This window comes from Bubalus kerabau, chromosome 3, assembly GCF_029407905.1.
Source record: "Bubalus kerabau isolate K-KA32 ecotype Philippines breed swamp buffalo chromosome 3, PCC_UOA_SB_1v2, whole genome shotgun sequence".
Classification (NCBI taxonomy): domain Eukaryota; kingdom Metazoa; phylum Chordata; class Mammalia; order Artiodactyla; family Bovidae; genus Bubalus; species Bubalus kerabau.
The window spans coordinates 36896627-36918237 of record NC_073626.1 but is presented as its reverse complement, the minus strand read 5'-3'; the positions used below and the strand labels follow the sequence as shown (position 1 = coordinate 36918237).

The window sequence follows — 21611 nt, the reverse complement described above, 5'->3', positions numbered from 1 at the left end:
TCTTCTCTTGTGAGGGGACAAAGCACTCCCAAGGTTATCAGTTAAATAAGGGGAGTTAGCGGGGCCAAGAAGGTGGGATCCTGAGCCTTAGAAGTCACCTGGGTTACAGATCAGCTCATATCACTGGCCCCCGCCTCTTCCCCTTACACCCCTCTTCAGGCACAACTGCAGGGTGGACACGGGTAGAGGTTGGAGGTCATTCTTGTGGATTCCTGTGGCTAAGATGCAAATGACCTATATGTGACAGCAAACAGAGCGATGAAGACCAGGGTCTTACTCAGGAGTCCACATGCTGCGGGAATGATGATGCTGATCCAAGGGGCCCTGGGGGAGACAGAAGAGTGAGCACTGCTATGGACATGGATGCTCCCACACACGTGCATGTTTGTCATGGGCTTTCACACCCCTTGGCTCATCTGCTCCCAATCCCTCCTTTCCCCATACTGACTGGCTCTGTCGTGTGCATCTAGTTTGTCCCATCACCTAAAACTACTGATTAGAAGTATACTTAGTAGACAGCACAGAGTCCACGTTCAGAAGAGGCATCAGGGAGAAAGGACAGGCGGACAAGGCTCCTTCCTACCTTGATGCGGTAGAGAAAGCGAGGGCTCCCAGAGCAAGGAATCCTGGCTTCCATTCTCAGCATCAGGACCTATCCTGGGAGAGTCACCTCACCTCTCTGGCCTCATTTATAAACTGAGATTCCAGTCCTCATCAAAATCCCATCATGAATTTTCATAGACCTCAGCAACGTGATTCTAAAAGTCCTGGGTAAACATCAGTAGATACTGTAAGAAAAGGACACGAATGAATGGAGGAACTTGGCTTGTATAGACTCAGCAGATGTGGAAATAGGTTGTGTGTGTGTTCAGTTGCTTCAGTTGTGTCTGACTCTTTGCAGCACTATAGACTGTAGCCCTCAGGCTCCTCTGTGCATGGGATTCTCCAGGCAAGAATACTGGAGTGGGTTGCTATGCCCTCCTCCAGGGGATCTTCCTGACCCAGGAATCAAACCCATGTCTCTTATGTCTCCTGCATTGGTAGGTTCTTTACCACTACTGCCACCTGGGAAGCCCGTGGAAATAAGTTATAGCACAGCTAATCCATAGAGATGAGACACCGGGTTGAAAAGAGAAACAGCAGGGAAACAAATAGAAGTCCAGATATAGATCTAAGGATAGCTAAGAATTCGTATCTAAGGAAATCGGCAGCCCAATAGGTAGGCAAGAATTGTCTAGTAAATAAACAATTTTGTGATACCTGGGTGGCAAAATGTAAGAAAAAGTCTTTGCTTCTATCATTCACACCATATAGTAAAATAACACCCCCCCCCACCAATGGATTAAGATTAAAATAAAGTGAAAAAAATAGAGAAGGCACCAGGAAATAGGATAAACACAATTAAGAAATAAAACAAAGCAATAATTTAAAAATCAACACGTTTGCCTATGCAAAACTTAAACCTGAATGTACAAGCCTGCAAAGGGAGAAATGATACAACAGCCACAGAAAGCAGCACAGGTCCTTTTGTGCTAAAATCTACTCCCAGCCTGTGGCACTGTCTTGCATCTGCAGGAACTAGATGTCTGAGGCAGCCAAGTTCAGCCCTGGCTGCCCTGGCTGGGGACTGGGGCAGGGGCTGGAAGTGCCTCTCTAGACCCTCAAGCTTGCAGCTATGCCCCCTGCACTGCAAGCCTGTGCCCAGTTCCAGCCCTACTGCCCAAGGAGGTTCCAGCTCTGGGCCCAGTTCCAGCCCTACTGCCCAGGGAGGTTCCAGCTCTGGGCTCCACAAACTGTAACCTCTCCAAGGGTCTCCTTCCAGTGCCCTGCCTTATCCCCTCCAAGCCCTGGAATGTTTTCTTGCACAGAGCTCCTAGAACATGTCCACTCTCAAGGGCAAGCATTACAGCCCTTTCTGAGGCTGTATGCAGGTGGCCAGACACCCGCATCCCACCCCACTGCAAGCCACTCCAGCCATAGTGCTGGGGAATTCCTGTGCCCCTCACCGAGTGCTGGGAGTACAAACGCTCTAGCTCCCCAACCCCCTCTCCGTACAGACAACTCCTGTGATGCCCAGAAGCCCCTTTAGTCCCTGTGGGACTCGCCTTGGTTATGGCACCCTTTGCTAGGTTTCCTTCCCTCCCAGTCCCACTCCCCAGGAATGGTTTTTCCTGGGATCCCTTCCTAAAACATTTGCACAAGATTTTCTCCACAGCCTGCCTCTGTGGAACCCTCCGAAGACAGGGTGACAGCGGCTTCCTCTGAGGTGCCACACCCTCCAGCCCCAGATAGGCGCCTCCGCTCCTCCATCTCCTGCACAAACTGCTCCCTCCACTAAATTCCCTCTTTTTCAAACAGCTCAGTGGCTTCTGCCTTCCCGACTGGACTCTGACACATAGACTGGTTCATGTTAATTAAAACACATAAAGTCAATACATGAAGGAGGTATAGCCTTTAGTAGGAATATGGGCGAATGTTTGCACTCTCTGTTTATACTCTGGAAAATTAGTGAAAAAAAAGAATAGCATTTATTGTAAAGATGTGTTTTATTTTAAATATTTTAATGATCTCCTACTATGTACCGGACACTTAGGCACAACAGAAGGGGAAGAGGGCACTCTGCCTCTACCCTATGGAGCTCAAAGTCCACAGTAATCGACGAAAGCAAGTCCCAGCTCATGTCTGATACCATGCAGGGTCCTGTGGGGCTCCTGGGCACAAGGTTCTTGTATCCCCCATTTCTTTGATTTTAGGAAACAACCTTCATTCAGCCTCCGTGGGTTTCCCTGAGCCCCAGGGGGCAGATTCAAGCAGTTGTTAATTAGGGAAGGGAGGAGAAGCTAAAAGCAAAGGAGGAAAGGAAAGATATATCCATCTGAATGCACAGTTTCAAAGAATAGAGATAAGAAAGCCTTCCTCAGTGATCAATGCAAAGAAATAGAGGAAAACAATAGAATGGGAAAGACTAGAGATCTCTTCAAGAAAACTAGAGATACCAAGGGAATATTTCATGCAAAGATGGGCTCAATAAAGGACAGAAATGGAATGGACCTAACAGAAGCAGAAGATATTAAGAAGAGGTGGCAAGAATACACAGAAGAAGTATACAAAAAAGACCTTCCTAATATGACCAACCTAGATAGCATATTGAAAAGCAGAGACATTACTTTGCCAACAAAGGTCCATCTAGTCAAGGCTATGGTTTTTCCAGTGGTCATGTATGGATGTGAGAGTTGGACTGTGAAGAAAGCTGAGCACCGAAGAATTGATGCTTTTGAACTGTGGTGTTGGCGGAAACTCTTGAGAGTCCCTTGGACTGTAAGGAGATCCAACCAGTCCATTCTAAAGGAGATCAGCCCTGGGATTTCTTTGGAGGGAATGACGCTGAGGCTGAAACTCCAGTACTTTGGCCACCTCATGTGATGAGTTGACTCACTGGAAAAGACTCTGATGCTGGGAGGGATTGGGGGCAGGAGGAGAAGGGGACGACAGAGGATGAGATGGCTGGATGGCATCACTGACTTGATGGACATGAGTCTGGGTGAATTGGGAGTTGGTGATGGACAGGGAGGCCTGGCGTGCTGCGATTCATGGGGTCGCAAAGAGTCAGACACGACAGTGACTGAACTGAACTGAACTGAACTGAACCCAGATAACCACGATGGTGTGATGACTCACCTAGAGCCAGACATCTTGGAGTGTTGAATTCAAGTGTGCATGAGGAAGCATCACTATGAACAAAGCTAGTGTAACTGATGGAATTCCAGTTGAGCTATTGCAAATCCTAAAAGATCATCATCTGTGAAAGTGCTGAACTCCATATGCCAACAAATTTGGAAAACTCAGCAGTGACCACAGGACTGGAAAAGGTCAATTTTCATTCCAATCCCAAAGAAAGACAATGCCAAAGAATGTTCAAACTATCACACAATTGCACTCATCTCACACGCTAGCAAAATAATGCTCAAAGTTTTCCAAGTGAGGCTTCAACAGTACATGAACTGAGAACTTCCAGATATTCAAGCTGGATTTAGAAAAGGCAGAGGAATAGAGATCAAATTGCCAACATCTGTTGGATCATAGAAAAGGCAAGAGAGTTCCAGGAAAACATCTACTTCTGCTTTATTGACTATGCTAAAGCCTTTGACTGTGTGGATCACAACAAACTGTGGAAAATTCTTCAAGAGATGAGAATACACTTTACCTGCCTCCTGAGAAATCTGTATGTAGGTCAAGAAGGAACAGTTAGAACCGGACATGAAACAACAGACTGGTTCCAAATTGAGAAAGAACTACATCAAGGCTGTCTGTCGTCACTCTGCTTATTTAACTTCTATGCAGAGAACATCATGGGAAATGCCAGGCTGGATGAAGCGCAAACTGAAATCAAGATTGCCCAGAGAAGTATCAATAACCTCAGATATGGAGATAACATCACCTGTCACTTTATGGCAAATAGATGGGGAAACAATGGAAACAGTGACAGACTTAATTTTCTTGGGCTCCAAAATCACTGGCAGATGGTGACTGCAGCCATGAAATTAAAAGACACTTGCTCCTTGGAAGAAAAGCTGTGACCAGCCTAGACAGCATATTAAAAAGCAGAGACATTACATTGCTAACAAAGATCTGTCTAGTCAAAGCTATGATTTTTCCAGCAGTCATGTATGGATGTGAGAGTTGGGCCATAAAGAAAGCTGAGCACCAAATAATTGATGCTTTTGAACTGTGATGTTGGAGAAGACTCTTGAGAGTCCCTTGGACTGCAAGGAGATCAAACTAGTTCATCCTAAAGGAAATCAGTCCTGAATATTCATTGGAAGGACTGATGTTGAAGCTGAAACTCCAATACCAATGCCACCTGATGGGACGAACTGACTCATTGGAAAAGACCCTGATGCTGGGAAAGCTTGAAGGCGGGAGGAGAAGGGAACATCAGAGGATGAGATGGTTGAATGGCATCACCAACTTGATGAACATGAGTTTGAGCAAGCTCTAGGAATGGGTGATGGACAGGAAAGCCTGGCATGCTTCAGTCATAGTGCTACAAGGACTCAGACACGACTGAGCAACTGAACTGAGCTGGGGATGCAAGACCAGGAAGAAAAAGTCAAGAGCAGCCTCCGGGCAAGGTCCTATTTTCCCATCAATTGTTGTTGTCGTTCAGTCACTCAGTTGTGTCTGACTTTTTGCAACCCCATGGACTGCAGCATGCCAGGCTTCTCTGTCTTTCACTATCTCCCAGAGTTTGCTCAGACTGATGTCCATTGAGTCAATGATGCCACCCAAACATCTCATTCTCTGTCACCGCCTTCCTCCTGTCCTCAGTCTTTCCCAGAATCATGGTTTTTTTCCAATGAGTCAGCTCTTTGTATCAGGTGGCCAAAGTATTGGAGCTTCAGCTTCAGCATCAGTCCTTCCAATGAATACTCAGGGTTGATTTCTTATAGGATGAACTGGTTTGATCTCCTCGCAGTCCAAGGGACTCTAAAGAGTCTTCTCCAACATCACAGTTCAAAAGCATCAATTCTTTGGTGCTCAGCTTTCTTTATGGTTCAACTCTCACATCTATACATGACTGCTGGAAAAACCATAGCTGTGACTATACAGACCTTTGTCAGCAAAGTGATGTCTCTGCTTTTTAATGTGCTGTCTAGGTTGGTCATAGCTTTTCTTCCAAGGAGCAAGTGTCTTTAAATTTTGTGACTGCAGTCACTATCTGCAGTGATTTTGGATCCCAAGAAAATAAAATCTGCCATTGTTTTCACTTTTTCCCCATCTATTTGTCATTTCAAGTGATGGGACTGGAAGCCATGATCTTAGTTTTTTGAGTGTTGAGTTTTAAGCCAGCTTTTTCACGCTCCTCTTTACCCCTATCAAGAGGCTCTTTACTTTCTCTTTCTGCCATTAGAGTGATATCATCTGCATATCTGATGTTGTTGATATTTCTCCTGGCAGTCTTGATTCCAGCTTGTGATTCCTCATCAGTGGATATAGACAATATCTTTGAGCTGTTTTGCAGATACTGAAACCCCCTCCAGGTGGTAGAAGTTAATGAAGATTAATGATGGTCTGCCACCCACAAGCATGTAGACCCTAGACCAGTTGGACCTGAAGGATGAGGATGCTGTCTCCTACTTATGTCATCACCAGCCCATCAGAAGAATGTTCACAGGCTGATCACACCCTCTCTGAACAATTACTGTTAAACTTGTCACTATCTTCCCCAAGTTGCAACACACAGTTTTGAGAACATAAGCCCACAGTGGCCCCCTTTGCTTAGCAAAACAACAAAGCTACTCCTTTCTACTTCACCCAAAACTGCCTTTGAGATTTGATTTGGCACCAGCATACATAGAATACGAGCTTTCAGCATCACATCTATTTTGACAGATATATTTTTTAGATACCAGAGCCCTGCAGTGACGCTGCTTCTCTTCCGCATTGTGGATCTCACTGCAGATTGTTTCCAACCTTTGGAAAACAAACCGGCAATATGTGTACAGGAAAATGGCTTTCCAGGTAGCTCTGTGATAAAGAATCCACCTGCCAATGCAGGAGATGCGGGTTCAATCTCTGGGTCAGGAAGACTCCCTGGAGGAGGAAATGGTAACCCACTATAGTATTCTTGCCTGGAGAATTCCGTGGACAAAGGAGCCTGGCAGGCTACAGTCCATGTGGTCACAAAGAGCTGGACACGACTGAGCATTCAAGGACACATACAGGACAGTATAAATGTTTGGCTTCTTTTAAGGGAATTTCTTTTGAGTGAACAATTTAAAAGAAGAAAAGGACATCTACAAATATATGTTCATCTCAGAGTTATCAGTACTACAAAAAGTGAAAATAATCTCAACGTCTAAAAACAGGCAAAGGATTATGTGAGCAGTGGCTTTCTATTGATAGAAAAGTATGCTGAAATTCTGACTACAAAGACTAAGGAGCAACACTGAAGAATAGTTGTAGCCAAAAAAAAATAATGAAAATGTATATAATTAGAATTAATGCCACATTAAAATATATCCAAGCATGAATAAAAACTAGAAGAGAAGATGGACAAAAAAAGACACATTAGATTGGTAGGAATATGGAAGAATATTTCTTTCTCTGCTAAGTCAACATTTAGTGATAAACACACTCTAAGATAAATCAACATTTAATAATAAACTGTATAAAAGGGTGTGCATGAAAAGGTCATGGTTCTTAGCTTTGCCTGCACATTTTAAGAGGCCTGAAGATCTTATAAAAATTACTGAGACCAGCCCCACCTCCAGAAATTCTAATTCTTTTGGTCTACAGAGGTCACGCGCATCAGCATTGAAAACCAGCCAGGGACTTCCCCAGTCCAGTGATCAAGACTCTGCCTTGCAGTAGAGGGGACGCCGGTTCCATCCCTGTTTGGGAAACTGAAATCCCACATGCTGCAGGGTGCATTCAAAAAAATTTTTTTAATAAATAAATAAAACAAGCCAAATAAAAGCTAATGCTCCAGGATATCCTAACACGCCTCACTTGCTCAGAGCTGTTGGGCTAGATTATGGCTTCCAGCTCTGATTTTTTTCCTACCCTCCCCTACCCCCTCCAACCCCAACCATAGAAACAAGGAAACTGAAGCCAGAGAAGGCTCCTGAGTGGCCTGAAGTTACACTTTCAGTAGATCTGGCTGGCATTCGAATTCAGGGTCTCTTTTCCCACTACACTTAGGGGTTTGCTGAGCCCTTGGAATTCAGCACAGACGCCATTTTCCTCTCCTTACCCCTCTGACATGCAAGAAGCAAACACAGGGAAATGGTGGGGAGAACGGCAGCCGTTCATTGCCTCCAAGAGCCCCCTCCTCAAGCCCCCTCCTCTCTCTAGCACCAGCACTCTCCTTCCTCCCCTGGGAAGGTCCACCCGACGGAGACGACTCAAACCCACCCTGCCCTCTACCCTCCCCCATCCCTCACTCCCCACACCCTCTAAGCACATGGACTGGGAATCAAAGGACTTGGTGTCCGATCCAAGGTCCCAGAGACCTGGAAACCATACCTGGTGACGTGTGTCACATTTGTGGGAGTGACTGTGAAGCCAGGAGAGGAGAGCCTATCAGCTGATGTGGGGATGGGTTGGGTCACGGGCTTGGGCCTGGGCCTGGGCCTGGGACGGAGCTTGGTGGTGATGGGAGGTGAGGTGGGATTCTGAACGGAGATCTGGCAAGGATCCTCATCTGAGGCAGGGGTTCCCAAAGAATCTGCAAGAAAGCACATTGGATGGTTGGACAGATGATGGATAGATGGAAGGATAAGTGGTACAGTAAATGGAACTGTGGAGGGAAATGAATGGCCACTCATGAACCAAGGTTTCCTTTTGCTTTTTATTTTAATAAAGAAATAGTGTGGCATTGCTTGGGTCAGAGATGGGGAAAAGGAAAGAAGGAAGGAAAGAAGGAGGGAGATAAGGAAGCAGAAAGGTATTTCCAGGCTATTTATGTTATTGGAAACGCACTTGCCTGCTATTCTTCACCAATCCATATGTGCCCTTCTTGAAGAATAATTCCCTGATTATCTTATACCATTCTCTCTGCCTTGCACTCACCTGTACCTGTGGCATATTGCTTTGCAAGTTATCTTTCATTAATACATTGCAGATATGTCTTGTCTTCCTTAGATATGGGCTCCACAGGGGCTAGGAACTTGAATCTGCCCCCATTCTAATCTGCTTTCCTTAATTCACCCAGTCAACATCTGTGGAGGCCCTACTATATGCCAGGCACTTCATCAGTTGCTAGAGATATAGAGTCGATTAAGGCACAGATGATTTGCTCAAGGTTCTCAAAGATGAATAGGGGAGACAGTTAAGGAAACTGGCCACTACTTCATCCAGTGAGACAGCTGTCTATGAAGAGGGCACCAAGCAAGCCCTGGTGCTTTGCTACTCAAAACGGAAGCCATGGACCAGCAGCATCAGCATTGTCTGTGAAGAGGCTGGAAATGCAGAGTCTAGGTCCCATCCTAGACGTATTACATTTAAAATAAGACCCCCAGGTAGTTTGTGCCCACTTAAGGTCTGAGGAGCACTGCTTTGGAAGCACACAGGAGGGACCTCAGATGCATCCTTAGGAAGGGAGGGTGACTCACAGAGGCTTCCAAGGAAATGACTTCTACATGAAGACCTGAAGCATGAGACCAAATTGTCCCAAGTCCATCACTCACCTTTCCCCATATCCCACTTCCTACAATAGCACCGCATGTTAGGTTCTGCTCCCAAAGAGGAATCCCATACAAAGAATGAGATGCAATCCCTTCTTACCGTTGGACCAAATGTCTCACAAGGACCTCAAATGAGAAACAAGGAGCTTCTAGAAACAAGGAGCAAGATCATAAGCTTCTAGAAATCCTGAGCCACAGCCCTACTGGTGCTCCCACCACTGTCCCACCCAACCTGATCTGGCTCTCCCACCCTCTCCCACCCACCCCCAGGTCACTCACTCTTGGTCACCACCAGGCGGACAGGGTGGAACAGGATGATGGGATCGCTGGGTCCCAAGATCACACATCGGTACAGTCCTGAGTCCTCCACTTGAAGGTTGGCCATTCGGATTTGCAGCATGCCTTCACTGGGGATGTCTTCTAGGAAGTACTTCCCCACCCGGACTTGACTGGACCCCTCTGTGATTGCCAGTGTCTGGACCTCCCCGTTATCTTTCAGCCTCTGCCAAGCCTTCTGGCTGTTGGAATATATGTTGGTATTGGTAGGACAGCTCACGTTCAAGGTCTGCCCCTCTGCTAGAGTACACTTCTCCTCGAATACTTGAGCGGCAGCTTGGATTTCTGTAAGCAGAGAATTTGAGTTAGGCTTTGTGAGGAATAGCTTCCTTCTCTTTGGGAAAAAAAAGAGAGAGGAGCCACCTTTCTTTCTTGTTAAATCACCTAATTTTCAGACAAGATCCTCAAGGTCTCCAGAGAAGATGCAGCTTTCCCTGCAAGTTAGCATTAGACCCCAGATCTTATCACTGCAAGTAGCTTGGGGGATGGGGGCAGATCTTATCACTGCAAGTAGCTTGGGGGATGGGGGTTCGTTTGGTATGTTTGTTTGATTTTGATCACAAAAGTTAGACTGTGTATGATTTGTGCACATCAACTTTCATAAATGACTGTTTTTGAGAGGAAGAAATTGTCTGAATAGAGACAGAGCATGGGACACATGCTAAGACCATGAGTGACAAAGGCATGACAGGAGGGATAGATTATAGAGAACAGGGTGCAGAATGAGCCTGCTGAATCCTAACCACTAGACCACCAGGGACATGGTGGAAAGTGGATGTGAAGAGATATTACTATCAGAAAGTGACTCCACTGAACAGCTAGAGGAACTTCATCTAAGTCAGAAGGAGAGAGATCAATTCAAGAGACTATTGGAAAAATGGCGAGGAAGCTGTCTCGAGGATGTGGTGGACATTGATGTCTGGTGGTGTGGTCTTCATCTTTCCCTTCCTTGGGTAGCAGATCACCTCTTTCTCAGCGTGCTCATCTTTCTCATCCTATGTACCTTTACTGATGGGGCTGCCCGTATTCTTCAGGATGGACACAGAGACACAGGCTTAGCCAAAGAATCTCACCACCCTGGCCATGCTGATTGGCCTAGAAATGGGCACATGACTAAGGCTGGGCCAATCAGAATCCTCTCTGAGACGGCTGCTCTTTCTTACTGTGTTGATTGGTCTATAGGATGTTGCTTGCATCCAAAAGAGTTCTAAATATTACAGAATATTAAGGAGTCACAGTAGTGGTCCTCCACTGGGGACAATTTTCCCTCTGGGGACATTGGGCAATGACTGCAGATATTTTTGGTTGTTTTGATTGGGAGTTATGCTGTGCTGTGCTTAGTCACTCAGTCATGTCCAACTCTTTGAGACCCCATGTACTGTAGCCCACCAGGCTCCTCTGTCCATGGCATTCTCCAGGCAAGAATACTAGAGTGGGTTGCCATTCCCTTCTCCAGGGGATCTTCCCAACCCAAGGATCAAACCCAAGTCTCCCATATTGCAGGTGGATTCTTTACTGTTTGAGCTACCAGAGAAGCCCAAGAATACAGGAGTAGGTAGCCTATCCCTTCTCCAGGGGATCTTCCCAACCCAGGAATAGAACTGGGGTCTCCTGCATTGCAGGCGGATTCTTTACCAGCTGAGCTACCAGGGAAGCCCATTGGGAGCAAGGAGGTGCTAATAGCATCTAATGGGTAGAAGCCAGAGATGTTGTTAAACATCCTTCAGTGCACAGGCTGGCCCCCATGAGAAAAAATTAACCCACCCATAATGTCAATAGTGCCAAGGCTGAGAACCCTTGGATTACAGGGACAACAGTTTCAATCACACTCTTGAATGTTGAACTTAGAATTGGCATGAATTTCTGGTCTGGTCCAAGGGATCCTTGCTGATGGGAGGGCCAAGTAGAGTTGAAGTAAGAAGATCCAGGTCTGGGTTTTCCACTGGACACAGCAGGGCTCCCTTTACTGAGGGACTACAGTTTATCCATCCAGGCCCGAGATACCTTCCTTCATGGAAAACCAAATAATGGGCAGGATAGTGGTGGGTCAATCCACCTACCATTACTAAGGTCAGGCTACCACTACCTACAATTATCACTGCTTTTATTAATCTAAATGTTAGTGTCCCCCTAAAATTCATATTTTGAAATCTTAAACTGCAAGGTGGAGATAGTTAGGTCATAAGGGCTCTGCCCTCAGGAATAGGATTAGTGCCTTTAGTAATGAGGATCCGGGGAGCTCCCTTGCCCCTTCCCCCACGTGAGGATACAGTGGGAAATTGGTAGTCAGTCTGCATCTCAGAAGAGGACCTTCCCCAGAACCCAACCATACTGGTACCATGACCTTGAATTTCCAGCCTCCAGAACTGGGAGAAGTAAATTTCTGTTGTTTATAAGCCACCCAGTCTGTGGTATTTTGTTATAACTGCCCGGATGGGTCAAGACAGTGGGAGTCACAGGAGACAGATTGCTCACAAACCTGCCAGGTGCTTGTGAAAGGAGACAGTAAGAAACTAACGCAGAAGTGAAGTCTGTACATCACTTTTTGCACCATTTCAAGAAAGGACTTCTTTATATTATTAATGTAAAAAAGAATAACAAATACCTTTTACTGCTAAGTGTTTAAGACACTGTCTCATTTAATCTTTATAACATGTCAGTTGACACTGCTATTTTTCCTAGTTTGAAGACAAGGGAAGTGGAAGACAGAAAGTTTATTTAATAACCCAGAACTTATTATGTGATTTGGGCTTCCCAGGTGGCCTAGTGGTAAAGAATCTGCTTGTCAATGCAAGAGACATGAGTTTGATCCCTGGATTGGAAAGATCCCCTGGAGTGGGAATGGCAGCCCACTCCAGTATTCTTACCTGGAGAATCCCATGGACAGAGGAGCCTGGCGGGCTACAGTGCATGGGGTTGCAAAGAGTCAGACACAGCTGAGCGCACACACACATTGTGTGATTTGCCCAAGGTCCCATAGGAGAAATGTGTGAAGTCAGGATTCAGACCCTCATAGTCAGACTCTAGAAAGTGTCCGACTCTTGGTGACCCTAGTCTCGAAACTAGGAATAATAGTAGTATCAACTTATAAGTTATGAAGATTAAATGAGAGAGTGTCTTAAACACTTAGTAGTAACTGTGACCCCATGGACTGTAGCCTGCCAGGCTCCTCCATCTATGGGACTTTTCCAGGCAAGAATACTGGTATGGGTTGCTGTTCCCTTCTCCAGGGCATCTTCCCGACCCATGGATTGAACCTGGGTCCCCGGCACTGCAGGCAGACTCTTTACTGTCTGAGCCACCAGGGAAGACTCTCTCTAAACCTCTGAGCTAGATTGCCCAAGGCAGCTGTCTGGTTGGGATTAGAGCCAACCCCAACCCAAATGAGAATAGCTGACTAACAATTCTATTCCCCAGGATACAAGGTCTAGAAGGAGCTTTTATGTTACACCCTAATCTACCCTGATGGGACTCAGTGGGAAAAAACCACTGGTTTCCTCTCAGTCTTCAACCTTCCATCTTCTCCCATTCTCCTTTGGAAAAACATGAATAAGACACAAGGAGGGATTTCCCTGGTGGTCCAGTGGGGTTGGGAATCGGTCTGCCAATGCAGGGACACAGGTTCCATCCCTGCTTCAGGGAGATACCACATGCCAAGGGGCAACTAATCTATGCACCGCAACTACTGAACCTGTGCTCCAGAACCCGTGAGCCTCAACGAGAGAGGCCACCGCAATGAGAAGCCCATGCCCCACAACTAGAGAGTAGCCGCCTCTCACCCCAACTAGAGAAAGCCCATGCCCCGCAATGAGGACCCAGTGCAGGCAAACAAATGAATAAAGCTAAAAATAAATCAATAAATAAGCACAGTCTCCACTGCAAAATGAAAACAGGTTTTAAAAAAAAAAGAAAGAAGGAAAAGACACAAGGAAATGCACTGGTCCATGGGAACCACACTCCCATGTACCCCATCCATATCATCACCCCAGCTCTAAGGAATCCCGGAGTAACCCTGGTGTGCAGGCTGTACGAGGTGATTATCCAGGACTTTGCTCAAGGCAGTGGGTCCCCGGAAAACATCCTCTCCCTGGAATCCTTTCTGCTTTCCAAAGCAAACCTTTCTTTTAACTCCTTGTTGATATGCTCCCCTTCTCTGCTTATTTTCTCAATGTATTCATGAGGACTGGGAGCAGGAACAACAAAAGCTCCAAGTGCTTCCACTTTTAGTGAAGGTGTGAGCTGGGCAGGAAGAGGAGTGAAGGGTCCCGGCAACCCTGCGGAGCCCGAGCAGCAGAGCCTCAGAGCCCTGGGATCACGGCCTCTGTGAAAACGGGTAGTTTTCTCCTGTGCACTTCTGTGTCCTCAGCAATAGCAGGTTTCCTGGCCCATGCTTGGCCACTGGGAGATATATATTGAATGGACTATGTCTTTGGGGTTTAGGCTTCCCTGGTGGCTCAGTTGGTAAAAAAGTCTGCCTTCAATGTGAGAGACCCAGGTTTGATCCCTGGGTGGGGAAGATCCCCTGGAGAAGGAAATGGCAACCCATTCCAGTATTCTTGCCTGGAGAATTCCATGGATAGACATGGGGTCACAAAGAGTTGGACACAACTGAGTGACCAACACTTCTTTCAACATCCAAAGCACCATGATAGAATATAAAGGGAAAAAATGTCAAACTCAAAAACAATATTCCCTTAGATCATGTCAAGGTGAGGTTTTTCTCTACCATTAGTTTCCCACTCGGGGTTTTGCATCTCCCTGACAACATCAAAAGGCACAGGCATCTTGCTTCCCTAACCCACCCCCTTTAGTTCTGTTCTCAGGCCCTGTGTGTTCTCCTGATTCTTTTAAGTTTGGGTGGAGAAACCCATTGTGGTATATCTACTGGATGGTTCTGTCTTGGGTGGCCACATCCCCCGGAGCTTCAGAGGAAAAGGGAGACCTTTCTTGTGGAGGGCTTGGCCCCAACCCCAGGTCCTGGGCAAAGAGCTCACCTGCTCACACCTCCTCCGCATCTTACCTGCGATGAAGAACATCCAGAGCAGCCCCCAGAGCCTGGCCTTCCTCATCCTTCATGTGCACTGACTCCGACTGTTCTGTGGCTCCTGGCACAGCTACAGAGGGACACTCTACCCCAGAGGCTCCAGAAAGTTGCACAACAGGATGTTATGCCATTACTGGGAGGTGCTGAGTCTGATGCTGCATTTCATCACTGGTTATCTTGGCTCCAGACGTCAAGGACAACATAAGGATCCAAGACTGGGCTCATTCATAGACCAGAAAAGATGCAGGATGATATAGTACAAGACAATGAAAAAAGAAGAAAGAAATCCAAAAGGTTCCTTACTAGATAGAAGCAATGAAAGGCAGATTTGACAATGTGAAAAGTCAATAACAGAAAACATTCACTTCAGAAATAATCCCAAATGTAAAATGAATAGGACACATTAAAGAGCTCAGAAATATACTAGAGGACAAAGCATAGAAATCCAATCTAAAAATCATCTACAAATAAGAAATGGCACTGAAGATTAACATGGGACAGTGGATCACAAACAAGATTAAAAGTGTATTTTAAATAAAAACACTTTCCAAGATACAAGTACCCTAATGTTCAGAGCAGCGCAATTACAATGCCCAAAATATGGAAATAACCTAAATGTTCACGAACAGATGAATGGATAAAGAAGATGTGGTATATATGCAAATATATAGGAATACTACTCAGCCATAATAAAGAATGAAATAATGCTATTTGCAGCAACTGGAATGGACCTAGAGATTATCATACTAACTGAAGTAGTCAGACAAAGACAAATACCATATGATCTCACTTACATGTGGAATCTAAAATATGATACAAATGAACTTATTTACAAAACAAAAAATAGACTTGCAGACATAGAAAACAAACTTACAGTTACCAAAGGGGAAAAGAGGGGAGGGGGAGGGATAAATTAGGAGTTTGGGATTAGTAGATACAAACTACTATATATAAAATAGATTTTTTAAGAGAAGGTCTTACTGTATAGTATAGGGAACTACATTCAATATTTTGCAATAAACTTTAACAGAAAAGAATCTGAAAATATATATACACATATCTGAAAAATTATATGTACACTGGATCATGGATCACTTCACTGTATACAAAAAACTAACACAGCATTGTGTTACACTTCCATAAAAATTAGAAACAAAAAGACCTACTCTCGAGATCTGAAAAGATATCTGAAATTGGAAGTTGAGAGAATTTTTAACATTGGCAAGGAAAAATGCATGAAGAAAAAATCAAGACGGGACAGTTTCCAGGTGAGAAATTTTAAATTTAAATAAAAGCTCCTGCTGCGAAACAAACAGGAAAAGAAAACTTGATTCCTTCAAAAGGATTGAACTGAGTGGGACTCCACCGAGTAACAGATACTGAGACACAGTGGGATGATGTGTAAAGAAAATCTGCCTCTAGAATTGTATACAAAAGCTGATTGCTATTCAAGTATGAAAGCAGCAAAAAAGTACTATCATGTCTGCAAATTAAAAAAGCAAAAACAAAAACAAAAAAAAACCCCTCTAAGGTTAACTTTAACATTTTAAATTAAAACTGTTGAATGCAGCAACTTCTAAGACATCAACAATTATGAAGAAATTTAAATCCTACTATTACACTCTGCAAAGATCATTGTAGGTAAGATTTTACTAAAATTTTTTTCTCTTCTTGGTTCTATAAATGATATCAGAAACCAGGCTTGCAACTGCACTCGGCTTGAAATCTGCCAGAAGCACTATTGTTTTATTTGTCTGGCCCACAGGGAGGGAAAGGAGAAAGAGAGGTTTTGAAATTTTCTGACTCAGCGAGGCGTCTATTTGATTTTTACAAGGATGAGTCAGATTTGCACAGTTAATTTAACAGATCCCTCTTCTTACAAGATGTGTCTTCCAGACCTAAATGAATACTACTACACATGCCAATTTTTTGTGTCTTTGCCTACTTTCAGGGTTCAGGGTCAGTGTTCAGGGTCAAATCCCTGGAAGATTAAGAGAAACCCTTTTTTTCCCACTAGGTTTTGCTTCATGTCCTTTGAAGTTCTGTTATTAGCTGTATATTCTTACAAGATCATTAAGTCTTCCAGGTTGACTGATGCTTTTATCATATAGAAAGGCTCTCTTTGTCTCTAGCTCTTTTTTTGCTCTGCAGTCTAATCAGATATTGATATAGCCAGGCTCCTCTGTCCATGGAATTCTCTGGGCAAGAATACTGGAGTAGGTAGCCGTTCCCTTCTCCAGGGGATCTTCCCAACCCAGGGATCAAACCCAGGTCTCCTCCAGTGCAGGCAGATTCTTTACTGCCTGAGCCACCAGGGAAGCCCTGTTAATGTAGCCACTTCTGCTTTTTAAAAAATCCATGTTTCTATATCTTGTTCCATCCTTTTCCCTTCAACTTACCTAGTCGTTGTCTTTGAAGTGAGATTCTTACAAGCAGTATCTACCTGGATTGTGGTGTTTTATCCACTTTGTGTCTTTTGTATGTGACAATGATTTACATCTAAGATAAATATTGATGGGTTAGCACTTTATTATCTTATTGCTGGTTTTGTTTCTGTCCTCTGGTTCTCATTTCTCTGTTTCTCTCTTGGGAACTTTTCATTAAATAGCCCGAGAAGGATTTCTAACTAAACTTGAGTATCACAGGGAAGTGATGGCTCCTTCATGATGTCCTAACTAGAGGCAGCACCTGAGTGCATTTAAATGAGAGAAGTCTTTCTCTACCTGTCTGATCGCTTTGTGTACTTGAAGTAAACAGAACGTAAAGTATCCTCTCATTTTTCAACCCACTGTTTTTCTGAAGAGTTCAGTGACCCATCCATTATTTTTTCTTTCTTTCTTTCTTTTGGGAGGCCATGGGTGAAGCTTCATCGTATGGCTTGTAAGATCTTAGTTCCCTGACCAGGGATGAAACCTGGGCCCCTGCAGTGTGGAGGCCTAACTTTCCTGCAGCCAGGATTTTAAATTCTCAAACTACTTCTCCCAACAAGCTACTGTCTCTTATGGCTTCTCATTAAATAGTCTTGGGACTTGTGACCTAGGATCTCTTTTCATTTTATTAAGGTTCAGTTCAAAGTTCCTCCTTCAGAGGCCCCAGCACCAGGAGGGTTTATTTTTAAGGTACCATGAGTCTTTTTGGTTTTATTCTTCAAATATTATTTTTAGTACTATTATGAAAGCCTGTGTAAATATGATTCTGGTTGGGTTCTTTTCCTACTTTAGTAAGTAAGTCACTGGCCCATGTCAATAGGTTCCAATCTTCACAATGGGATAAGATAACAGTTTCTTTCTTAACATGGATTGGTTAATCACATATCTGTTCTAACCTAGCTAGAATATATGTGTGACATCTTTTAACAATGAGAATGTGCATGTCTTCTTTTTGGCTCAAAAGAGGGCCTTATGGGTCCAGGACCCAGATCTCTGAATTCTGGTGCTGGTGTTTCTGAAGAAGCCCAATGAGACTTGTTGAGTCCTGCCCCCAAGACCTTCCCTGGTGGCTCAGATGGTAAAAAATCTGCCTGCAATGCAGGAGTTGCTGGAGACTTGGGTTCAATCCCTGGGTCGGGAAGACCCCCTGAAGGAGGGCACGACAACCTACTCCAATATTCTTGCTTGCAGAAGCCCTTGGACAGAGGAGCCTGGCAGGCTATAGTCCATATGGTCACAAAGAGCCGGACATGACTGAAGCGACTTAGCATGCATGCACACCCCAAGGCCACAGGCGTGAGACCTTGTACCAAGGCCACAGAAGTAGAGCCCAGAAGCGAGGTCTCCTCCGAAGCTGACTTAGCCCCTTTGTAACCATTGCCAAAAGCCCCCTTGATCATCACCAACAGGCTTCCTGACCCCAAATTAGGCAAAAATGCTCACCCAGGTAGTTACCCTAAAGCACCCTATGTGCATGCGTGTTCAGTCGCTCAAGTCGTGTCCGACTTTGCTCTAAAGAGTCACCTAACGCCATCCTTCCAGCAGGAATTTTCTTTGTCTTGAGGCTATAAAAATCATCTACTAACCAACGGAAATGGTCAGCTCTCCCCTGTCTGTCAAGAGGTCAGCCTTCTGTGCTCATAGTGCCCACCTTACCTCTGCTCTTTGTTCTTAATAAACTCACTCCCCTCTGAAATGCTCTGTATTTGGAAATTCTTTTCCAACCTCAGAATGCCTCAACAAGACTGTTACCAGGAGCAGGAAAAACTGCACACTGGAACCACTGCCCTTGCACCAGTTGAAATGCATTGTTTGGGCAACACTCACAGGAACAGACGCAAACAGGAAGACGCAACCCTGTCCCTTCCTCCAGCGCCTGGTCCCCTCTCGTCCCCCTGTTGACAGAGCACAAAGGAGAAATCTGGCTGCAGCATCTCAACTCAGACCAGGGTAGAGAAGTGCTCAACAGAGCGCCAGCAGCCTGAATAGCCCGACAAAGCCATCCTGATAATGGGGGGTGGGGGTAGTTTTATCAGCCTTGCTGACAGTGACGATACTGGCCTTCGGGCATGAGAACACTTCTACCCACGCTTCAAACATCCATGCAGTTAAATATGAACCTTTTTTTTAATCAGGGTAAAAAACCCAACCTATATATAGCACTTACTATCCATAAAGAAAAAGATATTCTGTTCTTCCATTTTGAATATAATTATATTTGTCTATCAATTTGTCTTGATAGACAGGCTGCTATTTTGAGGGGGGAGCGGTGGGGAGACCCAGGTTCGATCTCTGGGTCTGAAAGATCCCCTGGAGAAGGGAATGGCGACCCACTCCGGTATTCTTTCCTGGAGAATCCCATGGACAGAGGAGCCTGGAGGGCTACGGTCTATGAGGTCACAAAAAGTCGGACACTACGCAGCGACTAACACTATTAACACCACATGTTGCAGCATGTGGGATCTGAGTTCTCCGACCAAGGATCGAACTCACACCCCCAGCAATGGAGCCTGCACCCCCTTCAGTAGCCCAGAGTTGCAACCACTGGACCACCAGGGAATCCCCTGCTGTTTCATTTCTGATGCTCACTAATCCCAATTTGGCTGAGAGTCTTTTCAGCTGGGCCCCATGTTTTTTCACTATCCCACAAGATTATTAAATGCTTCCTCACTCAATGGCAACAAAATGCCTTTTTTGGGGATTGGAATGAAAACTGACCTTTTCCAGTCCTGTGGCCACTGCTGAGTTTTCCAAATTTGCTGGCATATTGAGTGCAGCACTTTCACAGCTTCATCTTTTAGGATTTGAAATAGCTCACACTCTTTTTGCATTGACTATCCAAGGCAACTGGAATCCTAGCAGTAAGACTGAAATATAAATTTATAAATGAACCTTCAAAATCACTGGTATTAACTTTGACACAAACGCAAATTGGCATCCTGGTTAAGGGCAAAACAAAACAAAAAATTGAATACACTCTTCAAATAGACTTTTAAAGGTACCCAATTCAATTTTAACATCACTGTCTATCATTTCCTATTGAATCTTAACATGAAAGCATATTATTTAGATTTCCTTCTTTTATTAACTTCTCCTTTCTTGTCAAAATCAGTTTCTTAGCCTTCAGTTCAGTTCAGTCACTCATGAAATGAATATTTCATGCATACCATGTAGACTGAGGCTTTAAGAGTCAGCACAGAATTCACATTTCTCCTTTCTCTAACGTGGCTGTAGAAGCTTCTATCAGCCACGTCTCTAAAGCTTCAGTGAGCAGAGCTTTGATGGTTCATTTGCATCAGACACGGGAGTACAAACTATCACAACATTGTTAATTGTCTGTACTCCAATATGGAATAAAAAGTTAAAAAAGAAAAGAAATGGGAGTACAGGGAAAACAGGGAGTACAAGGCCCCAGGGCACTCCTGGGCACACGGGCTTTCTGTGACATTCATTTCTTTAATTACAGGAAACAGTCTGCACTCAGCCTCCACAACCTTCCCTGAGCCCTAACAGGGAGATTTGAGCACTTGCTGTTTAGGAAAGGGAGGCACTGTCAGACCAGGGAGAGACAGCCTAGAGAAATAATAGAGTAGCCTTGGGGCAATGTCCTGGTTCCCCATCAACGGATACACACAATAGTTTTGAGTTGTTTTACAAATACTGAAACCCCCTCCAGGTGGGAGAAATGAATGATTATTGAATCAGTTGAAGCATCACTAGGAACAAAGCTAGTGGAGGTGATGGAATTGCAGTTGAGCTATTTCAAATCCTAAAAGATGAAGCTGTGAAAGTGCTGCACTCAATATGCCAGCAAATTTGGAAAACTCAGCAGTGGCCACAGGACTGGAAAAGGTCAGTTTTCATTCCAATCCCAAAGAAAGACAATGTCAAATAATGTTCAAACTACCACACAATTGCACTTATTTCACACGCTAGCAAAGTAATGCTCAAAATTCTCCAAGTCAGACTTCAACAGTATGTGAACCAAGAACTTCCAGATGTTCAAGCTGGATTTTAAAAAGGCAGAGGAAGCAGAGATCAAATTGCCAACATCCGCTGGATCATGGAAAAAGCAAGAGAGTTCCAGAAAAACATTTACTTCTGCTTTATTGACTATGCCAAAACCTTTGACTGTGTGGATCACAATAAACTGTAGAAAATTCTGGAAGAGATGGGAATACCAGACCACCTGACCTGCCTCCTGAGAAATCTGTATGCAGGTCAAGGAGCAACAGTTAGAACTGGACATGGAACAACAGACTGGTTACAAATTGGGAAAGGAGTATGTCAAGGCTGTATATTATCACCCTGCTTATTTAACTTATATGCAGTGTACATCATCCAAAATGCCAAGCTGGATAAAGCACAAGCTGGAGTCAAGATTGCCGGGAGAAATATCAATAACCTCACATATGCAGATGACACCACCCTTATGGCAGAAAGTGAAGAAGAACCAAAGAGCCTCTTGATGAAAGTGAAAGAGGAGAGTGAAAAAGTTGGCTTAAAGCTCAACATTCAGAAAACAAATATCATGGCATCTGGTCCCATCACTTCATGGCAAATAGATGGGGAAACAATGGAAACAGTGTCAGACTTTATTTTTGGGGGCTCCAA

General features: G+C 44.5%; 2 protein-coding genes across 4 annotated transcripts in view; both read right to left on the bottom strand.

The window, feature by feature from the left end:
* The window catches only part of OARD1 (O-acyl-ADP-ribose deacylase 1), a 160234-nt gene extending 149330 nt beyond the window's left edge, over window positions 1–10904 (bottom strand). For all 3 annotated transcript variants that reach the window (XM_055571453.1, XM_055571460.1, XM_055571459.1), the window contains exon 1: window positions 10894–10904. The gene's annotated coding sequence lies outside the window, so the exon portion shown is untranslated. The remainder of the gene's footprint in view (window positions 1–10893) is intronic.
* On the bottom strand, window positions 219–14593 carry TREM1 (triggering receptor expressed on myeloid cells 1). The gene is made up of 4 exons (XM_055571452.1): window positions 14545–14593; window positions 9468–9809; window positions 8029–8230; window positions 219–324 (listed from the first exon to the last, which is right to left on the bottom strand). The coding sequence occupies exons 1-4, from the start codon at window positions 14591–14593 to the stop codon at window positions 219–221; spliced, it is 699 nt and encodes a 232-aa protein (XP_055427427.1).
* Window positions 14594–21611: the final 7018 nt, after the last annotated feature.